This window comes from Leguminivora glycinivorella, chromosome 18 (genome assembly GCF_023078275.1).
Source record: "Leguminivora glycinivorella isolate SPB_JAAS2020 chromosome 18, LegGlyc_1.1, whole genome shotgun sequence".
Taxonomy (NCBI): domain Eukaryota; kingdom Metazoa; phylum Arthropoda; class Insecta; order Lepidoptera; family Tortricidae; genus Leguminivora; species Leguminivora glycinivorella.
Genome location: NC_062988.1, coordinates 5,760,035 through 5,778,142, shown reverse-complemented (window position 1 = coordinate 5,778,142; position 18,108 = coordinate 5,760,035). Strand labels below are relative to the sequence as shown.

Below are 18,108 nucleotides of genomic sequence, written 5' to 3'. Positions count from 1 at the left end.
AATTGTTTATACATATTTTATTGTATTCCATTTTCTATACTTCAATCGCATAGCCGCTACACTCATTCACTCACTTCACAGTAGCAATCTTATTTCTCTTTCTATTGCACGTGAACAGGTGAGTTAGCTGTACGTCTGGCTAATGAAAGTTGAACCCAGTATTTTTTTAAAACAGCAACTCTGGATGTCATATCATCGATAGTCATCTGTCAGTGTGACTGTCACTTTAACGAATTTCGGTAAAAGTTAACAGCGAAATCTATAAATAATAATGAATAACACCATAAAAATTAGTAAAGTAAGTGATGTAAATAAATTAGAAATAATAAAAAAGAAACCATGTTATCAATGTGTTGCCAGCTCCAATTTTTTTGAAATTGCCACGTTTTTTCGGGCTCAACTTTCATTAGCCAGACTCCTAGTAGGGATAGTCTGTCGTGGCAGCATGGCAACGTAGGTGGACCGGACCGTTTCACTGACTCAAGTCAAAAAACCAGTTTATTTACCGACTATATCCGTGGAGTGTCGCTTTGCAAACATACACAATACGCAGAGCTTTTTCGAAACAATTTATTTATTGCCGTCCGTGTTCTTATCAGAAATTAGTTTTTAAGCGTTTATATTTAAAGTTAAAACAAAAGTATTGTAACTTTAATTCAAACTAGTGTCTTTCATACATTTTTAAATAGTGATAGGTGTGTCGCAGCGTGAATTTTGAATCGTGAGTTAATTTGTGTGCACTCACGTGAAAATACAGGTGTCCAGTTGCATGTGTAGTTCAAACGTGTAAAAAAGAGATGTTGATAGATTGCGGAATACATCTTCAATTCGATTGCATACATCAGTGAACTTCGTGTGACGAATTCTTTGCGGACTTTATTGAAAACGTGAGTAAAAGTAACAATCAAATAACTGTATTTTGTAGCGTATAAAGCCGTTCTTAATGAGGGAGCATTAGCGGATTTTTGTATAGCAAATTCTTGTGAGATTTCAATTGGAATTGATTGTCCGAATAATTTTCTAATAGGATATTTTGACAACAACTCGGTTGTTTGGGATTGCGTCAGTGACATTGTGGATGTTTTGATTTCGGCATTCCTTTGTATGAATATCAACCAGTCTATTCTCTATATTATTAGACTGTTTTGGCTTCATTGAATTTCTTTATCTACATTAATTGCCAAAGTACTGCTCATAGCAAATGCCTTATTTATTTTGAAATTAGAATTTTAAGAAAGTTATAACTACTTATTGTATATACGTCAAAGTCAAAAACAAAGTCACTGTCACTAATGCAAATATTTTGTTTCATTTATTTTCCCTGATACCATACTTAAACGTTAAGTTAATGTTTTAAACAAATGAAATTATAAGACAACGAAACAAAAAATATAATGATAAGGTTCATATTATCATGTGGTTAAACCGGTTTTTGATTTACAACTTTTTAAAAGTTTTAGATAGGAAGCTTTTAGTAGCTTGCTGATATCAGAATAAAGTAACAAAGAACTTCAGATTTCAGTAGTTCAAGTTATTCAAGTATTAGCAAAGATTCATAATGATATTTCATTATAATAAAGTTATAGAATTTCAACTTAAGTTTATCGAAATCTGATCAAAGGCCATTATTATAGATTTTTATAGTTTAATCAAACAATTCTTGTAGTGAGCATGTATTATGAAATAATTTAAAAAGCAATTTAAACTGTATACCTATTTGCTGCATCAAAAAAAATCCCTTATGTTTCTGCCACACGTGCCGCTGCTTAGTTTTAAATCAAAATTCCTGGGAAAGTGTTTTAATATTACCTACCAAAACAGAAATTTGTGTGTTTGGTTTTCTGTGACAAACATATAAAAAAGCAATCACCAGATATCAAATTTACTGTCCATATGGCACTGGTCCCACAGCGAGCTAGTAAACTATGAGCTATCTGCTATAAAAACAAAAGATAATTACTCCCATGTCTCTTTTATTTGCACGGGAGTGCTTATCTTTTGTTCGATTTTATAGCCCATAAAGTCATAGCTTACTAGCTTGTGTTGGAACCAGTGCCTATAGGATCTTAAAACATGTTCTGTAAACCCAAAAGATTTAACTAAAATTATCTCTTTTGCTCGCAGATGTCCGTAAGCCCTAATCTGCACCAGTCATCCTGCCACCATTCCTGATGTTCTGGTGTGAGATTGGCTGAGATGCAGCCATGGCGAGCGGCAAGGCTATGTATTCAATAGCCGTTGTTGTGTTCGGCTTCATATGTTTCGTTGTTGGTGCCATAGCGGTGGGGCTGCCGACATGGGGCTATTATTACAGTTGTAAGTATTGACATAGTCATTAATATATCTAATCTTTAGACTGATTATTGGACCTTAGGATCACTTTAAAAAACATACTAAATACTGTGTTTTTTCAATGATTTTTTAAATTTTGGTAATCTTAGAATCTTGAATAATACATATAATGTAATTTTTCAGTCCCACTTTGTTGCTTGCCATAAGGGTATTTGACCAGTTACTTGTATAAAAATACAAGCACATATCATCCTTATGGTAACCAAATAGTGGGATGTTTCACTTAACATCTACACATATTTGAAGCACTGTCGGTGAAAAAAGGCACGTAATTCAAACATTCTATGGGAAAACAACTCTGCACCAATATTTATTAAGATTTACTATTTGGTTCCTATTGGCAGATTGGGTGTGCAAAGTTTTAATCTGGTAAGTATAAAATTGGAAATGCATGAATATGTTAGAATAAAAAAGTTCAAAGATTATGTTATTTAGAGTGGTCCATATGGCAATGGTACAAAAAAGGTAATAATCTTAAACTGATAATAGGTGTTTTGTGACTGAGGTGTTGTTACAAATAACTACCTACTTGTATATGCTTTTGCATAATCTTAAATGGATGTTGGAAATGAGTGTGTAAAATTATTAATACGGATGAGAGCATATAATTTTAATAAAAGGGATGTGCAACCTTAGTGATATTATGCATTATTTTGAAACTTAAAGTTCCATAAGATCTGTTTACATTGAAGATTTTAATTTGATTAAACTTATGAATTGCTAATATTTGCTATTAAGTATCACTCAGGTCTTTTCCCCCTAAAGATTTTTTAAAATATATTAGTGTAACTAATTTGTGTGTTAATTATGCACTGCTGAAGCATATTATGTTGCAGATTTTTAGTAAAGTACTTTTCATTATTATTTATTACTAGTTAGAATTACTTACACACACATTACAAATACACTACTAGGTATTTAAATTATACACGATGGTTACATTAATTCTTTTAAAATTGGTCATTATCATGAATTTTCATACATTACAACAATCTTTCCTATTTTTGCGTTATCCCGGCATTTCGCCGCTGCTCATGGGAACCTGCCCCTTTAGCACAACTTGCCTTGTCGCGCGCGAGTCCATACATCAATCAAGCGCGACTTCTGTGTGGACTGGCGCGCGATATGGCAAGTTGAGCTAAAGGCTCTGGGGCTGGGATTCACTTTTTCTGTTCACTTGTCACGTAATACTAAGAATTGACGTAGGCTTTTACGAAAGCGACTGCCATCTGACCTTCCAACCCATAGGGTATATATACTAGGCCTTATTGGGATTAGCCTGGTTTCCTCATATACATACCTACTTAAATCAGACAAAAAAGATACTATATCCTGCTTAAATGTTTGTTATAAATGTTTGGTTATAAGTGTAAGTTGGTTGATAATAAATGAAATAAATAGCATTCTGATAATGACCAAACTTGTAAATATGTACATTTTAAACTATTAGCCGCACAACTAGATATCCACTAATTCTTTCAGATGATTCTGGCATAGATATCACATTGCAGTGGCCCTCTTGTAAGTACACCCCCTTTAATAGAGATGCATGATCTAAACCTATGTTAAACTTCCTACAATCTTGGTCTGGTCTGGTATACATTGTTCCCAGTACATTATATTTTTTGCTAACATCTTTCTCTGCCATTGCAGCAAAAGAGAAAGATCTTAGCAAATTGCTTATTCGATTTTCGCGGTACACGCTTTGAGCTTTTTAGTGAATCAACTTTTCTTATCACTTGCAGCCGTGTTTATAGTCGAGTTCGTTTGAAACCCTGCCGGTATAGCCGAAATGACAATCGAAACGCAGTCTGACTCTGTCGAGCTAATAAGAAAGAGCGATAGAGATAGCTAGCCACGATATTATCGTAAATGTTTGTGCACTTGGCTACGTGCCCTGGTTTTTTGGTATTTAAACTAACCAAAAATACCATATTTTGACGCGGTAAAAGAGTTTTCCGAACACGATGTGCTGCTATTGTCTCTTGATTGAATAAGAAAAAGAAATAGTTGATTCAACTGTTTAAACCGAAAAACAACCTTTGAAAAACTTTAAAATATGTTATACCAAATATAAAAAAAAGAAACGGCCAATATAGTGGAAGTTTGACGTACTGCAAACACCTACACCCAGCTGCAAAAGTGCATTGTATGATTTGTATGGAATTCATTCATAAGGTGTGTCCGCACTTTTGTAGCTCGCTGTACGTCAAAGCGCAAAGGTGGTGGGTGCACGGCTGAAATGAGTTAAGTTAAATTTAAAATACGAGAATCTGCCGTATCTATATATCTCCATATCTACTTGTTATGATCTAGAAGGAGCGGCGAAACTTCTTCTCAACGGTCTCCATTTCTCTCTAATTAAAAAACTATACACACTTAATACGCTTAACCATTCACGTTCTTCCCAACCAAAATGTGTCTATAATACAAGTGTTCTCCACAAATTACCTTACCTAGGAAATGAAGGCTACGTCTTTGCATTTGGCTAGTCTGTGGCCAAGAGTAAGGTCGGCAACAGACAGTCTTAAAATTCATAATCTGAAAAAACCCCCGAAAAAGAGTTGTACTTTCAGATAAAAAAAACTAAATCAAAATCGGTTCATCCGTTCGGGAGCTACGATGCCACAGACAGACACACAAACAGACAGACAAACAGACAGACAGACAGACAGACAGACGGACAGACAGACAGACAGACAGACACGTCAAACTTATAACACCCCTTCGTTTTTGCGTCGGGGGTTAAAAAAAAGTTGTACCTATACCATCTGTCAGATCTATCTGAAAATTCATAATCTTAAAAAATAAGAGTGCGTGTAGACAGTTGCGAAATTTTATAGAAATCCGTGCACTCGATCTGATTTTTATAGAATGATGTTTATAATTTAAAAAAAAATAGAGATCAAATGTACCAATCTACCAATAGCCTGGTAAAAGGCTCTAAACATGTAAACTTGTTGATGTTTCTACGTAGGTGTCTTCATGCACATAATGCAGCATGTCACGTTAGCTAACGACGATCATTATATCCGATTGTTTACGGCGAAGACGCCATTAAACGTAAAGCAGTGTCCACCTTGACATGCCTTGGTAATCTTTGTATGTTTATAGCACGACTGTTTCAAAGGGCAGGATGTCACAAGTATATTTTTATTAAGTGAATATTATTTCTACTGATGTGTTTGAACAGGAACACTGACATTGAGCGGGGACAAAGTATTCAATGTTTTTTTACGTTTTAGTACGTAATAGGCCTAATAGTTGTCTGATAATGTATCAGAACCAGATGAGATAGCCAAACTGTCATTAAAAGGGTACGCCCTGTGAAGGGCAGTCGGTGATTGAATTATACTGTGCCACGACGCCAGACTGTCGCGATTATTGAGGCAAAATGGAACTTTACGGAGTCTGACGTGACTTTCCGATGACGTCCATATCCGTCTGTGGTGGTTAAAGGCACGCGTCGTGAAAAATAAGCCCCAAGACATTAGGAAGACCAATACGGTCTGTTATTTTAATTAAAATCTATCTGAACGTGTCAAAAAAAGCTAGGTAACGAAAAACGATCATTTTACATACCCAAAGCTGAAATTTGGGGTGCAATGCACAAAAAGAACTTTATAAATACTTTCAAGAACTTGATAGGTTTAGTAGTTTTTGAGAAAAATATTTGATACTTTACCCGTTTTTTCATTGTAAATTTCCATTTGAATACTTTTGTTAAAGGGTGATAGAAGCCTTAAAATGCACTGTTGTGAAACGGCTCACCGGATACCTTACACAAGCAATAACATAGTTAAACTTTGGCGTGGTGATGCCAAATGTTTTTATAAGCATATTAGGAAAGCGCGGCAGGCCTAGGGTTTTTTAAACCTTAAATTTTGCAATTTTTTTCATTATATCCAAAAATAATGTGTGTGTGTGAATTTTATTACGTTATTGGTTATCATCATGCGAGCCGTTTGCTTGTTTGCCACTGACGTGTCTTTACAATAACATGTCAGTTAGCAAACACGGTTATCGAATAAGTACTTACGGTTGACTAGTTAAGTGACCGGCCACACCAGAGCGTCGCGTGTCTCGGGGCGCGCAACGGACGTCCGCGCCACGCCACCTGAGTGTAATTCAAAAAACGTCTCCTCAGTACATTTTGTATAGGAAGGACGTAAGACAAAATGTACTGAGGAGACGCTTCGGTACCTAAGAGGCTTTTAAGCAAACCTACACATTTTTATACCCAATGCACTATTGACCTGACCCCACAAAACATTGCATTAATCTGCATACTTTAAACTCTCCGTTAAAAACATTATTTTTAACAAACCATAATGCACTAAACAAATACTGGTGATTTATGAAGTTAAGACGTTTTTCGTGTTAGGTTAGAGGCTTTGCGTATAGAGGTGAAATCACTTTCTTCACACTCACTAAAGGTAGTATGCTTGTAAAAACGGGTCAAAAGATCTAAGAGGTAACTTTATACTTAATGAGCAGTGGTAGAAAGTGGAAAATGGGTAACTGTATGAGACACTTAAGGTTCCGTAGGTTAAGAGCTTCTACCATGATTTTTAGAATTGGTACGTTACTCGAAAGACTGAAAGTCATGGAAAATAACACATATTGTATGGAGAAAGTAAACAGCTCCCCAAACGGCTGCTTACTAGAACCAAACATTTCCTAGATTTTCCGTGATGTTAACTCTATCTATTCCAGTAACGTATTCTAAGGCACCGGCCACATCAGACCGTCGCGTGTTCGCAGTCCGCGCCACGCCACCTGAGTGTAATTTCTCAGTACATTTTGTATAGGAAGGACGTAAGGCGCGCCGCCAAGCGGCGCGGCGCGCCCCGCCGCCGCCACGCCACCTGGGGCGCGTCTTACGTCTTTCCTATACAAAATGTACTGAGTACTCTGAAGCGGCGTTCTGGTGTGGCCGGTCACTAAAACGTCAATAACTCATGATTTGAGTACTCTTCTCTTAGTCCTGAGCGTAAGTCCGTTTTCACATTATCCGATCGGATGTCGGAAGGATTTCAAAGGAAAAATACAAGATGGCGCCTGTAATGTATGGGATATCGGTCCGACATCCGATATCGGATCGGATAATGTGAAAACGCACTAAGTGTAAGCGAGATGATTATTTTTGATTTCGAGAGATAGATTAGGTAAGCGTAGCGTACCCGGGATCGCTGCTATCATGACTTTTAATTTAATGGTAATTTTTACAAAAAAAGTGTAAAATTCATTTTTAGCAGTTTTAATGATTTTAAATTTTTGTGCATAAATCTGAAAAGTGCGTTTTAAATTTATGAACACAGGTAAAAATATGTTTGATTTTAATTCATCCACGTAAACACTTCGCACACACATTCCCAGCGGATGTCACTTTCCAGCCAGTTTTCTCCCCATCACACATCGTATGAATTAATTTAAAACCAGTGAGAAACGTGTACATTGTATTTAAATAAAAAATGACCTGTAGTAGTGTTAGTGCCCTCAGGCGAAAAGTAGGACACATCGCGAGACGGCGTGACTGTCAGTTAGTAGGTATTTCTTTTTTTCCTTGAGTCTGTCTAGAAATAGTTCTGGTGGATAATTACTACGTGACTGGCTTAGTTAATGACGTATAATTGGCATAAGAATCAGTAACTCAAGTTGTCAATGAAAAAGTACAATATAATTTTATAGTATAATAAACGATTAAACGAAGCTAATAATAATTGCTACATTTTTCCTTGCCTTGTTTTTAAATGCTTGTGTTTAGCCCGATTGTAGTGACGGGTAGAGATTGCCTCTCATAATGTCTACCATTTTTCTGTTCTGTGCAATAAAATGGACTTTTGTCATAACAAAGCAAAGCTACGATGAGTAAACGATATTAATTCATAGATTTGCGAATTGTTTATCAGAACAATTCAGTTTCGCGAAAAAAGAATAGTTTATGCTCATTCCTTCTCATATCAGAAACCGATTTGCTTGCAAAATTCGACCTCACTTAACTGTTAAGCAGCTAACAAAAGCTTCTAATTGTATAAAATGTATAAAATAAAAAGTAACTTGTAACTGCCTAAGTACTGTGCTAAAGTGCCCTCGCGCGGTAACTAGGGCAAACCGCGCGATATACACGGTGTACTGTTACTTACCTTTCTAGACCCTAAGACAAGTCGAAATGAAACCAGAGTAGTGTTTCAATAAGTAGCCCATCTTTAAAGCTACATGTTAGACTGCGCGTAGTGTTTCAATAAGTAGCCCATCTTCAAAGTACGTATGAAATTGTTAGGCTGCGCAATGGACTAATAAAATCAAATGACATTCACTCTCTGAGGCCCTGACAGGCAAGCACGGTCGCGTGATAAACGATATAACATCATGGCGTCCTTTTCGCACTATTTGAAGGTGCGATAGGGACGCACTGATGCGATAAAGTTTATCCAACTAGTGTGATGCGCCCGCTGGATTAAAATAATAAAGCTCGCCGGAATAAAGTTAATGATTAGTCGTCCATCAGCCTCGTAAGCCTAAAGCTATATGGCGGTTGCTCAAATGATGTTTTAAATGTAATTTTGTAAATAAGGTTACTTAATTAAAGTACCTGTTTCCATTAAATTTTCAATTGAGATTCTGCATGCTGCTGGCTAGCTCACGGTCTGAATGCTGATACTAGCAATAATATGAATAGCGACATAACCCCTTTAGTGTTTTTTTTGCTCCCACAATGTTGTAGATGACTTTTAACTTGCGTCTCTCCGTCCAAAACACATATAAGTAAAATTGAGACAAGCGTATTTTTTTTACTCTTAAGATACTTTACTGTAGCTTCTTCATGTACCAACTATGACGGAAAAACATTAACGCAATCGCGAATGATTTATTTGAACCAGGTTTTATAGGCTATTGTTTGAAGATTCAATTAAAAGACGAATTAAATCTATAATTGTAAAAATGGTACTTTAAGTAGAGTCTATATAACCCGGTAATGGAGAAGGTGGAGCATTCTTCCCACGATAGTTCGTTTTATGTTCAAGTTTTATTCTTTTATGATCTTCTTCAATAAATGATATCATTTTTATCTGTGGATATTTATCCAGAGGAGAATCTCATTTTCACTTATTTCGCATTTAACTGTCTCTAAGCATCTAAGCACAAGGTATCGGACCACAAATATGCTAAAACCATCATAATTTGCATGAAAATCACGAATCTCACTAACGTTCTTAAATTTGCACTATAAATCGAGTATTTAATTGAGCAATTATCTAATTATGTTACATTAAGTAGAAGCATTAAAAAACCCATAAGCAAGCGAAATACGCTTACGTCATTTAGTGTCCAGCGCTGGTAGCCAAATGCACAAACGCTCACGATAATATCGTTATTGTAGCTATCTTTATCACTCTTCCGTGTTGGTGCGATAGAGACAAACTACGTTTCGATCGCCACGTAACGTCAACGATGGCCTCATCGGCTAAGCCAGCAGATTATGAGCGCCTTCGCCTATAAGGTTGTTTTTTCTCGAGTTTCTCCAGTCTCATCTTCGTGCTAATCCTACTTACACCCACTTTTAAAATCTTAAATGCTTTAGTATTACAGTAGTTTTTTGAATGTATCAAGTATCCAAAGCACGATGCATTTTTAACATGGCACGCCTGCCGTCCCGCCAAACGGGTTATTGACCTCAGACCTTTGTCACAGAACTTGTAGCTTATGCCTTCAACTGGGTCTTTTACCGACTTCCGACGATGGAGGTAATGTTTTCCGTGTGTATGCTAGCAAATGCTAGTAAATATAATCATATATAAAACTCTTAATGTACCTAAAGTCAGCAGTTACCAGTTACAGACCATAAACTGGTCAACAAGGATATCCACACATTGCACAGACCACACATTGCACAGACCGCGATATTGACAATTGTGTGTCTTACAGCCGAAAATAGGCAATATTTTCGATTTTATAAACCCCCTGTAAAACCTAGGCTTAGAACAGAACGTATCCGATGGGTATTTAGTATGTTTTGCTGTTTTTGCTGCAACACCATTAGCAAAAAGCAAAGATTTTAAAATTCCGAATGTTTCGTGTATTTGAAGTTTCTAACTTTATTAACCCATTCGTAACTTTTATTTTAAAATTGCGACCGTATCTCATAGAATACAATTTATACAATACAATAGAACATCGGCTTTGAAAAGGCGGTCAAAGAAATCAATACCTATTTATTTTCAAATCTCTGCATCACTGCCTGATACGGCGTAATGAAGTTTAAACGCTTTCCAATAAGCCTTCTGTGTAAGAAAGCTATCATTATCTTACGATACGATGGAACATTATAAAGGTATTAAAAATGTATACTTTCTGAGACTCTTAATACCTTTTATCATCACGGAATCGTGATTTTTAATACGACAGTTCATTAAACGCCTACACTTAACCGGTTCTGTATATCATTTGGAATGTTATTGATTTGATTACTGGTATTCGCGCGATGTTTAAGAGTGAGTAAATGTCCATTTGTTAATATTGCCTTGGCTCATGAAATAAAAGTGGAAACGGATTATAACGGTCCTGCGTTGACCACGAATTCTGTAAATGTTCTAACGTCTGTTACATACTTACTTAATATACTTACAGAAGACCATTGGTAAAAATCATTGATGCTCCCCTGGCCTTGATTTTGAGGACTTGTCCTTTAAATCTAAAAGACAAAAAGGATAAAAAGATATATTTGAAGCTGAATAAGCTAAATTCAGTCATTATGACTACAATTTTAAGGTCTTCGACTGTCGGAAGGCCTACCATCAACTTAAAAATACATATACCTGTTCTAAGTAGTCATTGACTTCGTTGAAAAGAAATTCACAATCTTTTGAAGTCGTGGACTATTTTGTTAGGTAGGTAGGCAATACAAGTTTATATTGCATTTCGTACTCCAGTAAAACATCTCATTTCATTAACACAACTTCCAATATCCTCTATACGCGACAATACAAAAAGATATCTCATTAATTCAGGGGTAATGTACCATCCTCAACACTATACGTTTTCAAACTTATTGCCCCGGATTAAAGTAGACTTCAACCATGCTGCGAGCAAATATTTTGCGTGGGAGCCCCATGGTCCTAAATACACGAGCAAAGGTACAATGCACTGGAACAAAAAAAACTCAAGATTCATACGGCGACAGTGTACGTGCTTTGAGTTTCGTACATTTTAGGTGCATTAAAAATGGCGACTACGTTTGAAACGTTAGCTTTTTTTTTACTGTAACACATTATTACACTTATTACAAGACATACGAAATTTCTCCAATTAGATTTTATGTTCTGGCGTTAATTAATAATTTATTTACATGAGAAATTGTATATACCTACTTATATTGAAGCTAAGACTTAAACATACAACTTAATAACAAACTTAAATCTAAAGATAGGTTCTTTAGGTATTGTAATTGTAGTTGTACCAAAGATACTGGTGGCATTTCCTCGCTATATCGGAATATCCGCAATGCCGATACGCTGATCGGTAATGCTACCAGCTCTTTGATCAACAGATACATCAGCCAGTGCGATTTCTGCATAAGTTCTGACATAGTTTTAAGCACCATGTGGATGATGCCTATGGAAGTATGGAATGTTCGTGAAATTAGTAAATCCAGAGCATATATTCCATCTGTAGCTTCAATCACTATCTGCTTCGAGGAACCCTAAAACCAGATGGAACCGCTTATCTTTCATCGGAACTGAACCTTCGTAAACGAAATCCACCTGGTTATGTTATCTCGCATCCAAATTTTTCTCTCACAGTGCTATAATAGAGTAACTGTTGTTGATGTTTGCCAACGCGTATCGAGCCATCAATGGACAACATGACAATGCCATTTTTTGTGACTGCAGAGATTAGTTAATAATAAAGACTACTTCTCGGCGCGATAGGCGATTATGAAGCTTGCGCGGAATCCGTAGTGCTGTAGATAAAATTGTAGTAGGATTCACATTCCCTTGAACTTCGATATCTCGTGTACAAATCCCTTCTTCTTCTTTGTCGTATCCTCATGGCTGAGGGACGTGACGAATGTGGACACTCTTCACCAGTTGTCTCCACGCCACTCGATCCTGGGCCCAGTGCATGCTGGCCTGCAAAGTGGTCTTTGTCACAAACGTTATTCTGTCTGCCCAACGTGTGCCTATGCTTCCACTTCTTCGCTTCCTTGCCATGCGTCCCGTGATTGTGAGCTTCTCTAGACAACAAGTATTCCTCGTTATATTTTTCTTAAACTGTACGAGCAAAGAATAATCCATGCTTCTTGGCGTATTGCGCTAAAATATAACAACTTAAAGGAGCTTAGCTCTGCGAGGAAATTAAGGAGACAGTGGACGACCTTTTACTGTCTTTAAACTGTGGAAGCTGGATTGTTTTTAAAAGTGTATTTTATTTTAACCATAGCAATGGTTTTCAATTTTTCCGGTTGATTCCTTATTTTAGAAGGTAGGAGCGAAATACAAATTCCATACAAGTATATAAAAGCTTGTACCTTGTATAACAGCCAAAAACTCTAATAAAATTTAAAATCAAGCAGTTAGTATTCAGAAAAAAATAAAAGAAATTAAAATTGCAAAGCGGTCCTTCCTTTACAGTCCTTATTATGCACAAGTCTCTACCGGCAGCCATTGACCTTAGATGCCTCGCAATATGAAGGTCCAGCTTTTTCTTTATGCCTTTTTGTTCCGGAGTTAGATGGCGTCTTCATTGTTCGCGGCATTGATGCCAAATGAACTGTCAAGTGTCAATTTGTTACGTTTTGTTGGCCACGGGGACATTATGCACTATTGATTATAGCTGCATAATTACAGTTGTTTTAATTTTTAACAAGCAAAAACGTTACGTACGTACTATTAAGCTTAGAAACATTAGAATTAAAAAATCTCAAAAATACTGTCTCGAGTGAGACTTGAACTATCCGATGCCGTGTGTTCATATTTCACCCAAGTCAATAATTTTACTACTTTTAAATGTATTATGTACGTGCCTTAAGGAAATGAAAAGGAAATTAGCAATTACATAGAAGACAAGATTTATTATGCATTTCAATTGTCAACTAAACATTATTTTTACTACTAGTAGTTAGCTAACAAATATTATCCATAAAGAAACTTAATGTGGCCGTTAACTACCTGTGGCTCCCACTTCGTATGCAGGAAATCGCACTTTTTTCTCTAAGTCAAGAGAGTTCTCAACAGGGGTGCTTGTAAAAACCCACAGATAACATGTTTATATTGTTTATAAAGACACCTATGATATGGCAATTTTACCGCCTTGTGCTCAGAGCATTATATCTGTGGCCTTATTGCTATCAAGAAGGGAAAAAACCTGTCTCGCTTTATTTTCTGTTCATAAGCAAAAAAATTAGATACTATTGATAGAATACTTAAGAAGGCTTACAAGAGGACGGGTACAAGATCTCGCGAGTTACATTACAATGTGGCATTTGATCGGCTCGCTGAATTGGATTGGATAGAAACTTAAAGTCCGTAATTTTACTAAAAACAAATGAAAGTTCGCGCGCCGTGTAAATGGGCAAGGAAAGGATTAGGGAATCAATTTGGCTCTATAGTATCACCCTGATGTATTATCCATCCAAGAATAAACATTGTCTTCCCTTAAGTGCAGGCAATAACGTATACCAGAGTGCATTACACCGGGGCGTAACTAGGCTATCGGTTTACCGGGGCTCCTTGAAATCGTAAAAATTTATCGCGGAACTTAACGACTTATTGTTCCTACGACGCAACCTACTGTTATGTTATTAAAGCCCTAAGCTGTAAACTGAACGGCATTTTGCTCACGAGTAAATAAGTACAGTTTTACGGTTGCTAAAGAGAGTCAAACTGATGCGTCCGAGCCCAAACTCCCAACCCAAAGTCAATCTTCGAGTATTCGACATATTTTGAAATACCTACAGCATTGAAACTTGTTATTTAACTAGTTTTAAGCCTATTTTAATGTACATTATAAACAATAACCTAACCACAACATTTAAATTTTGAAAAACCCCCGACCGCGTAGTAGACCGATTTTCATGAAACATGGCTAAGAACACTCCCGACTTACTCAGCTTTCAGACAAAAAAAACTAAATCCAAATAGGTTTATCCGTTCGGGAGCTACAATGCCACAGACAGGCAGGCAAACAGACAGACAGACACACACACAGACAGACAGACACGTCGTTTTTGCGTCGGGGGTTAATAAAGCCTAATAAAATCATTATATCAGTAAAGAAAGATACACGATGATCCGACACGATAGGCCCATGGTCTTCAAAGGGTTTGCCAAAATGAAGCTGAAATATTGTTAATATTATGATAAAATTTAAAAAAAATCTCCGTTTTCTAATTCGTTGGAATAAGCTATTCCCACTTTAGGGAAGAGCCAAGTATTTTACGATTACTTTACCTACTGTTAAAATTATTGCCACACTTATATTTTTTGTATAGTTTATAGACTCTATTGTTTTCTTGCGCAATGGGTTTCAATTTCGTTGATTTTATATTTAGTTTGTAACGGACACCGTTAGTTAAGCTAGCGAAACGCAGTATTGTCTTTATCGCAAGCGACCAAAAAGCACTATTATATAGTGGCATCTAAAGCCATCCAGTTAGTGCTGATCCTCAGGTCAACTGACACTGGTTACCTTAAAGTGAATAGTACCTTACCGTCATCCTCCCATTCATCTGATCATTTGTAATCCTAACCATAGAAGGTGAATCCATGGTCAAGATGACAGTGTTATGTGTTGTAGAGTGTCAAGGGGTTTCATTCCATTGACAAGTAACCAAGAGCGACAAAGCTCAGGGTTATAACTGAGAAAATTATATCTGTCACTCTAATAGTTACTCGTTAGCTCAATTTGAATAAAAAATAAAGATTTTAACTTCTGATTAGCAGAAACGTCTGCAATCGATGCCGTTAGGCTTAGAATAAATTTAAAAGTGGAAAATGTCTGCAGATGTCGGCAGACATTTTCCACTTTAAAAAAAAATAAAGATGTCTGTGCACACAATTACGCTCTCCAATGAGAACGATTTGGATTATTTAGATTGATGTTTGATCCGTATCTCTCGTTTACTCTTTGACATTCTCGGTACAATACAACAATACGGTATTGAACAAGTAGGCACAATTTTTGTTACTTAGGTTTTAGGTATGACCTTAATTTTCTGCTCTGATTCAAAGAATTCAAAAGATTCAAAACCACCTGACCTGAAGTAATATTGGTTCCATACCATGAAAATCTTTAAAACAAACAACGGTCTGAATAATATGAATATCAAAATCATTTGAGCTAAAATACACCGTCTACGTTATATTGGTTGACTCAAGAACTCCGCGCGCCGACGCTCGCGCATTCATATTACGGCCAGGTCGGATCTAACACGACTTATCTGACAGATTGATCGTCGTGTACGGTACTAAACAAAGAACGAATCATACCTTCAGTAGGACGACTCTTATTATAAGCTTCATACTATACAACTATACAGTTTCAATGGCACGAATCGTATTGCTGTAACTGTATCAAACTGCTTTGGAAACTTCCAGATATCTAGTAGTTGTTCAAGTGTTTGTATTACGTAACTAAGGTCGAAGGTTTCGTAGTTACAGGGTCAAATAATATTTGCGTAGGTGTAGGAAGTAGTGTCGTCAGTGAGATAATCCTAATGTTAACAAAGCTTAATTGTGATTACAAGGCTCACTTTACAAAAACATTGTCTTTGATACAGCGCTATGGTAGATTAAAATCTGCATGAAACCTGGAATAGCTGTATGACCAACCTGACGACCAACTATGAAACGATTCACCCTTGAAGAGTCCAGTGACGCTAAATGAGCTAAATCTTGATGCCACTTTTACTAATGCCCGGTGTCTAGTATGTCTAGATCTACTGTTGCTTCTACTCGTGTGGGAAGTGTGTCTACAGCACAGTCCTCATCTCCCGTCCTTCATGAAGATACGACGAAGAAGAAGAAGAATTACATGACAATGGTTAGGATCGGAGGCCCATTTGCAACGTATCGATGGACTTTCAAAGATCGAACTTTGATGTCTTTCATATTGATCATAAAATGACTAAGCTCGAATGACGAAATAGCCAAATAACTAGCTATAAAAACGCATAATGGCATAATTGTCGGTCATCATGAAGGTAATTAACTCGTCGCATCACTTGAACTATTCTGACGTGAAAAGGTGACGGCAAAAGGTTGCGACCTCGAAAGGTCTCTAAATTAGTACGTTACGAGTTCAAGAGATAATAGAATGTAAGATAAGTAATAGTGGGGACGTTTATCGACAAAAAGAGGCCAAACCTTTTTTTTCTTGACCAAAGCATGAAACTTGGCACAGTTGTTCCTTATATCAAAATAAGCCGATTAAGATCGGGAGCCTTCGGGAGCCTCCCCCCTGGGGCTCGGGAGGGGGGGTCAAAGTACCGCTTCACCCGGCTTGCTTTGAAAAATTCTAACATACCCCGTTTAGTTCATAGGTATCGTTTTCGAGTAAATCAATAACGTAGAATTCATTTTTGGTACTAAAATTATAATTTAATGGTAAATAAAATAAAAAAAATGAAAAGTTTGAAATTTTCATCTATGACTTACAAATTCAAGTCATCATAAATGTCAAACTGTTAGCTTTTTCTACAAATAAAAAATATGATATGAAAGCCTATTTAATATAGATTATGAATAATATAACTTTTACCCACCTTTACTAAAGTTAAGTTTCATAAAAAAAACCTTTAAGCCGCGCGGCGTCGGGACGCCGCGAGCGTAATTTTAAAATGCCTTTATTTTAAAAAACTCTATTAGAACCCGTTTAGCTATTAGGTCATGTTTAGTATCATTTTCGAGTAAATAAATAACGTAGAATTTAGTTTTGGTACTAAAATTACCATTTAATGTTAAATGAAATAAAAAAAAATAAAAAATTCTGTGAGTTGCAAATTCAAGTCATCATAAATGTCAAACGGTTTGCTTTTTCTATAAATATAAAAATATGATATTAAAGCCTATTCACAAAGGATAGTACGCGTTCACTTTCATATATTTGATCGCCAGTATCAGAGGTGTGTTAATGCATAAATAGAAAAAGATTCATTATTATTGACTCCGGTGTCGACAACGGCAACACTCAGGTCGGACCACACGATCTAAAGACCGACTGTACCTGTTATTTATTCATTGTAGTGAATCCTGTAAGAAATTTAATTAATAGTATTTTATACAATCGTGATATAATACAAAACTTTTCAGTCGAGTACTATGTGTAGTACGGTACGAGAGTGAAAAGCTTAATTATATCACTATTGTATACAATACTTTTTCTACGAGTCATCACCTTCATCATCAATGGACGGAAATATCACCATTCATGCAAGTTAAAATTAATGTCAATAGAGTCGTTCACCGTTGTATCAACATCGAATTACCTATCAACCAATTGTTTGTAATAACCGTCTCTGATTGGCCGATAACGCGACAGATAAAAAAAATGTGTTTCAGATGCAGGAAAATTTGCCAGGTATCGCAAATTAGTATAGAAATTGTATGAAGTTCTATTTTTGAAATTATTATAGTTAACGAATGTCAATTATAATGAGCTTATTATAATTGAGTCGGAACTGCCATAGAGTATCCAACACTGAAAAGTTAGCACTAAGTTTAGTCTGTGGTGTCCTAATTAACAGATTACTCATAC

General features: G+C 36.3%; 1 protein-coding gene across 2 annotated transcripts in view; it reads left to right on the top strand.

Annotated features, from left to right (window-relative positions):
* The first annotated feature begins 458 nt into the window (after positions 1 to 458).
* The window catches only part of LOC125235976, a 76,866-nt gene continuing 59,216 nt past the window's right edge, over positions 459 to 18,108 (top strand). Inside the window, exons 1-3 of one of the 2 annotated variants that reach the window (XM_048142644.1) lie at positions 459 to 887; positions 2,125 to 2,316; positions 3,835 to 3,873. In XM_048142644.1, coding sequence (XP_047998601.1) covers positions 2,205 to 2,316; positions 3,835 to 3,873 — 151 coding nt within the window. In that variant the 5' untranslated portion in view covers positions 459 to 887; positions 2,125 to 2,204. The remainder of the gene's footprint in view (positions 888 to 2,124; positions 2,317 to 3,834; positions 3,874 to 18,108) is intronic. The other variant, XM_048142645.1, reaches the window with a different exon arrangement.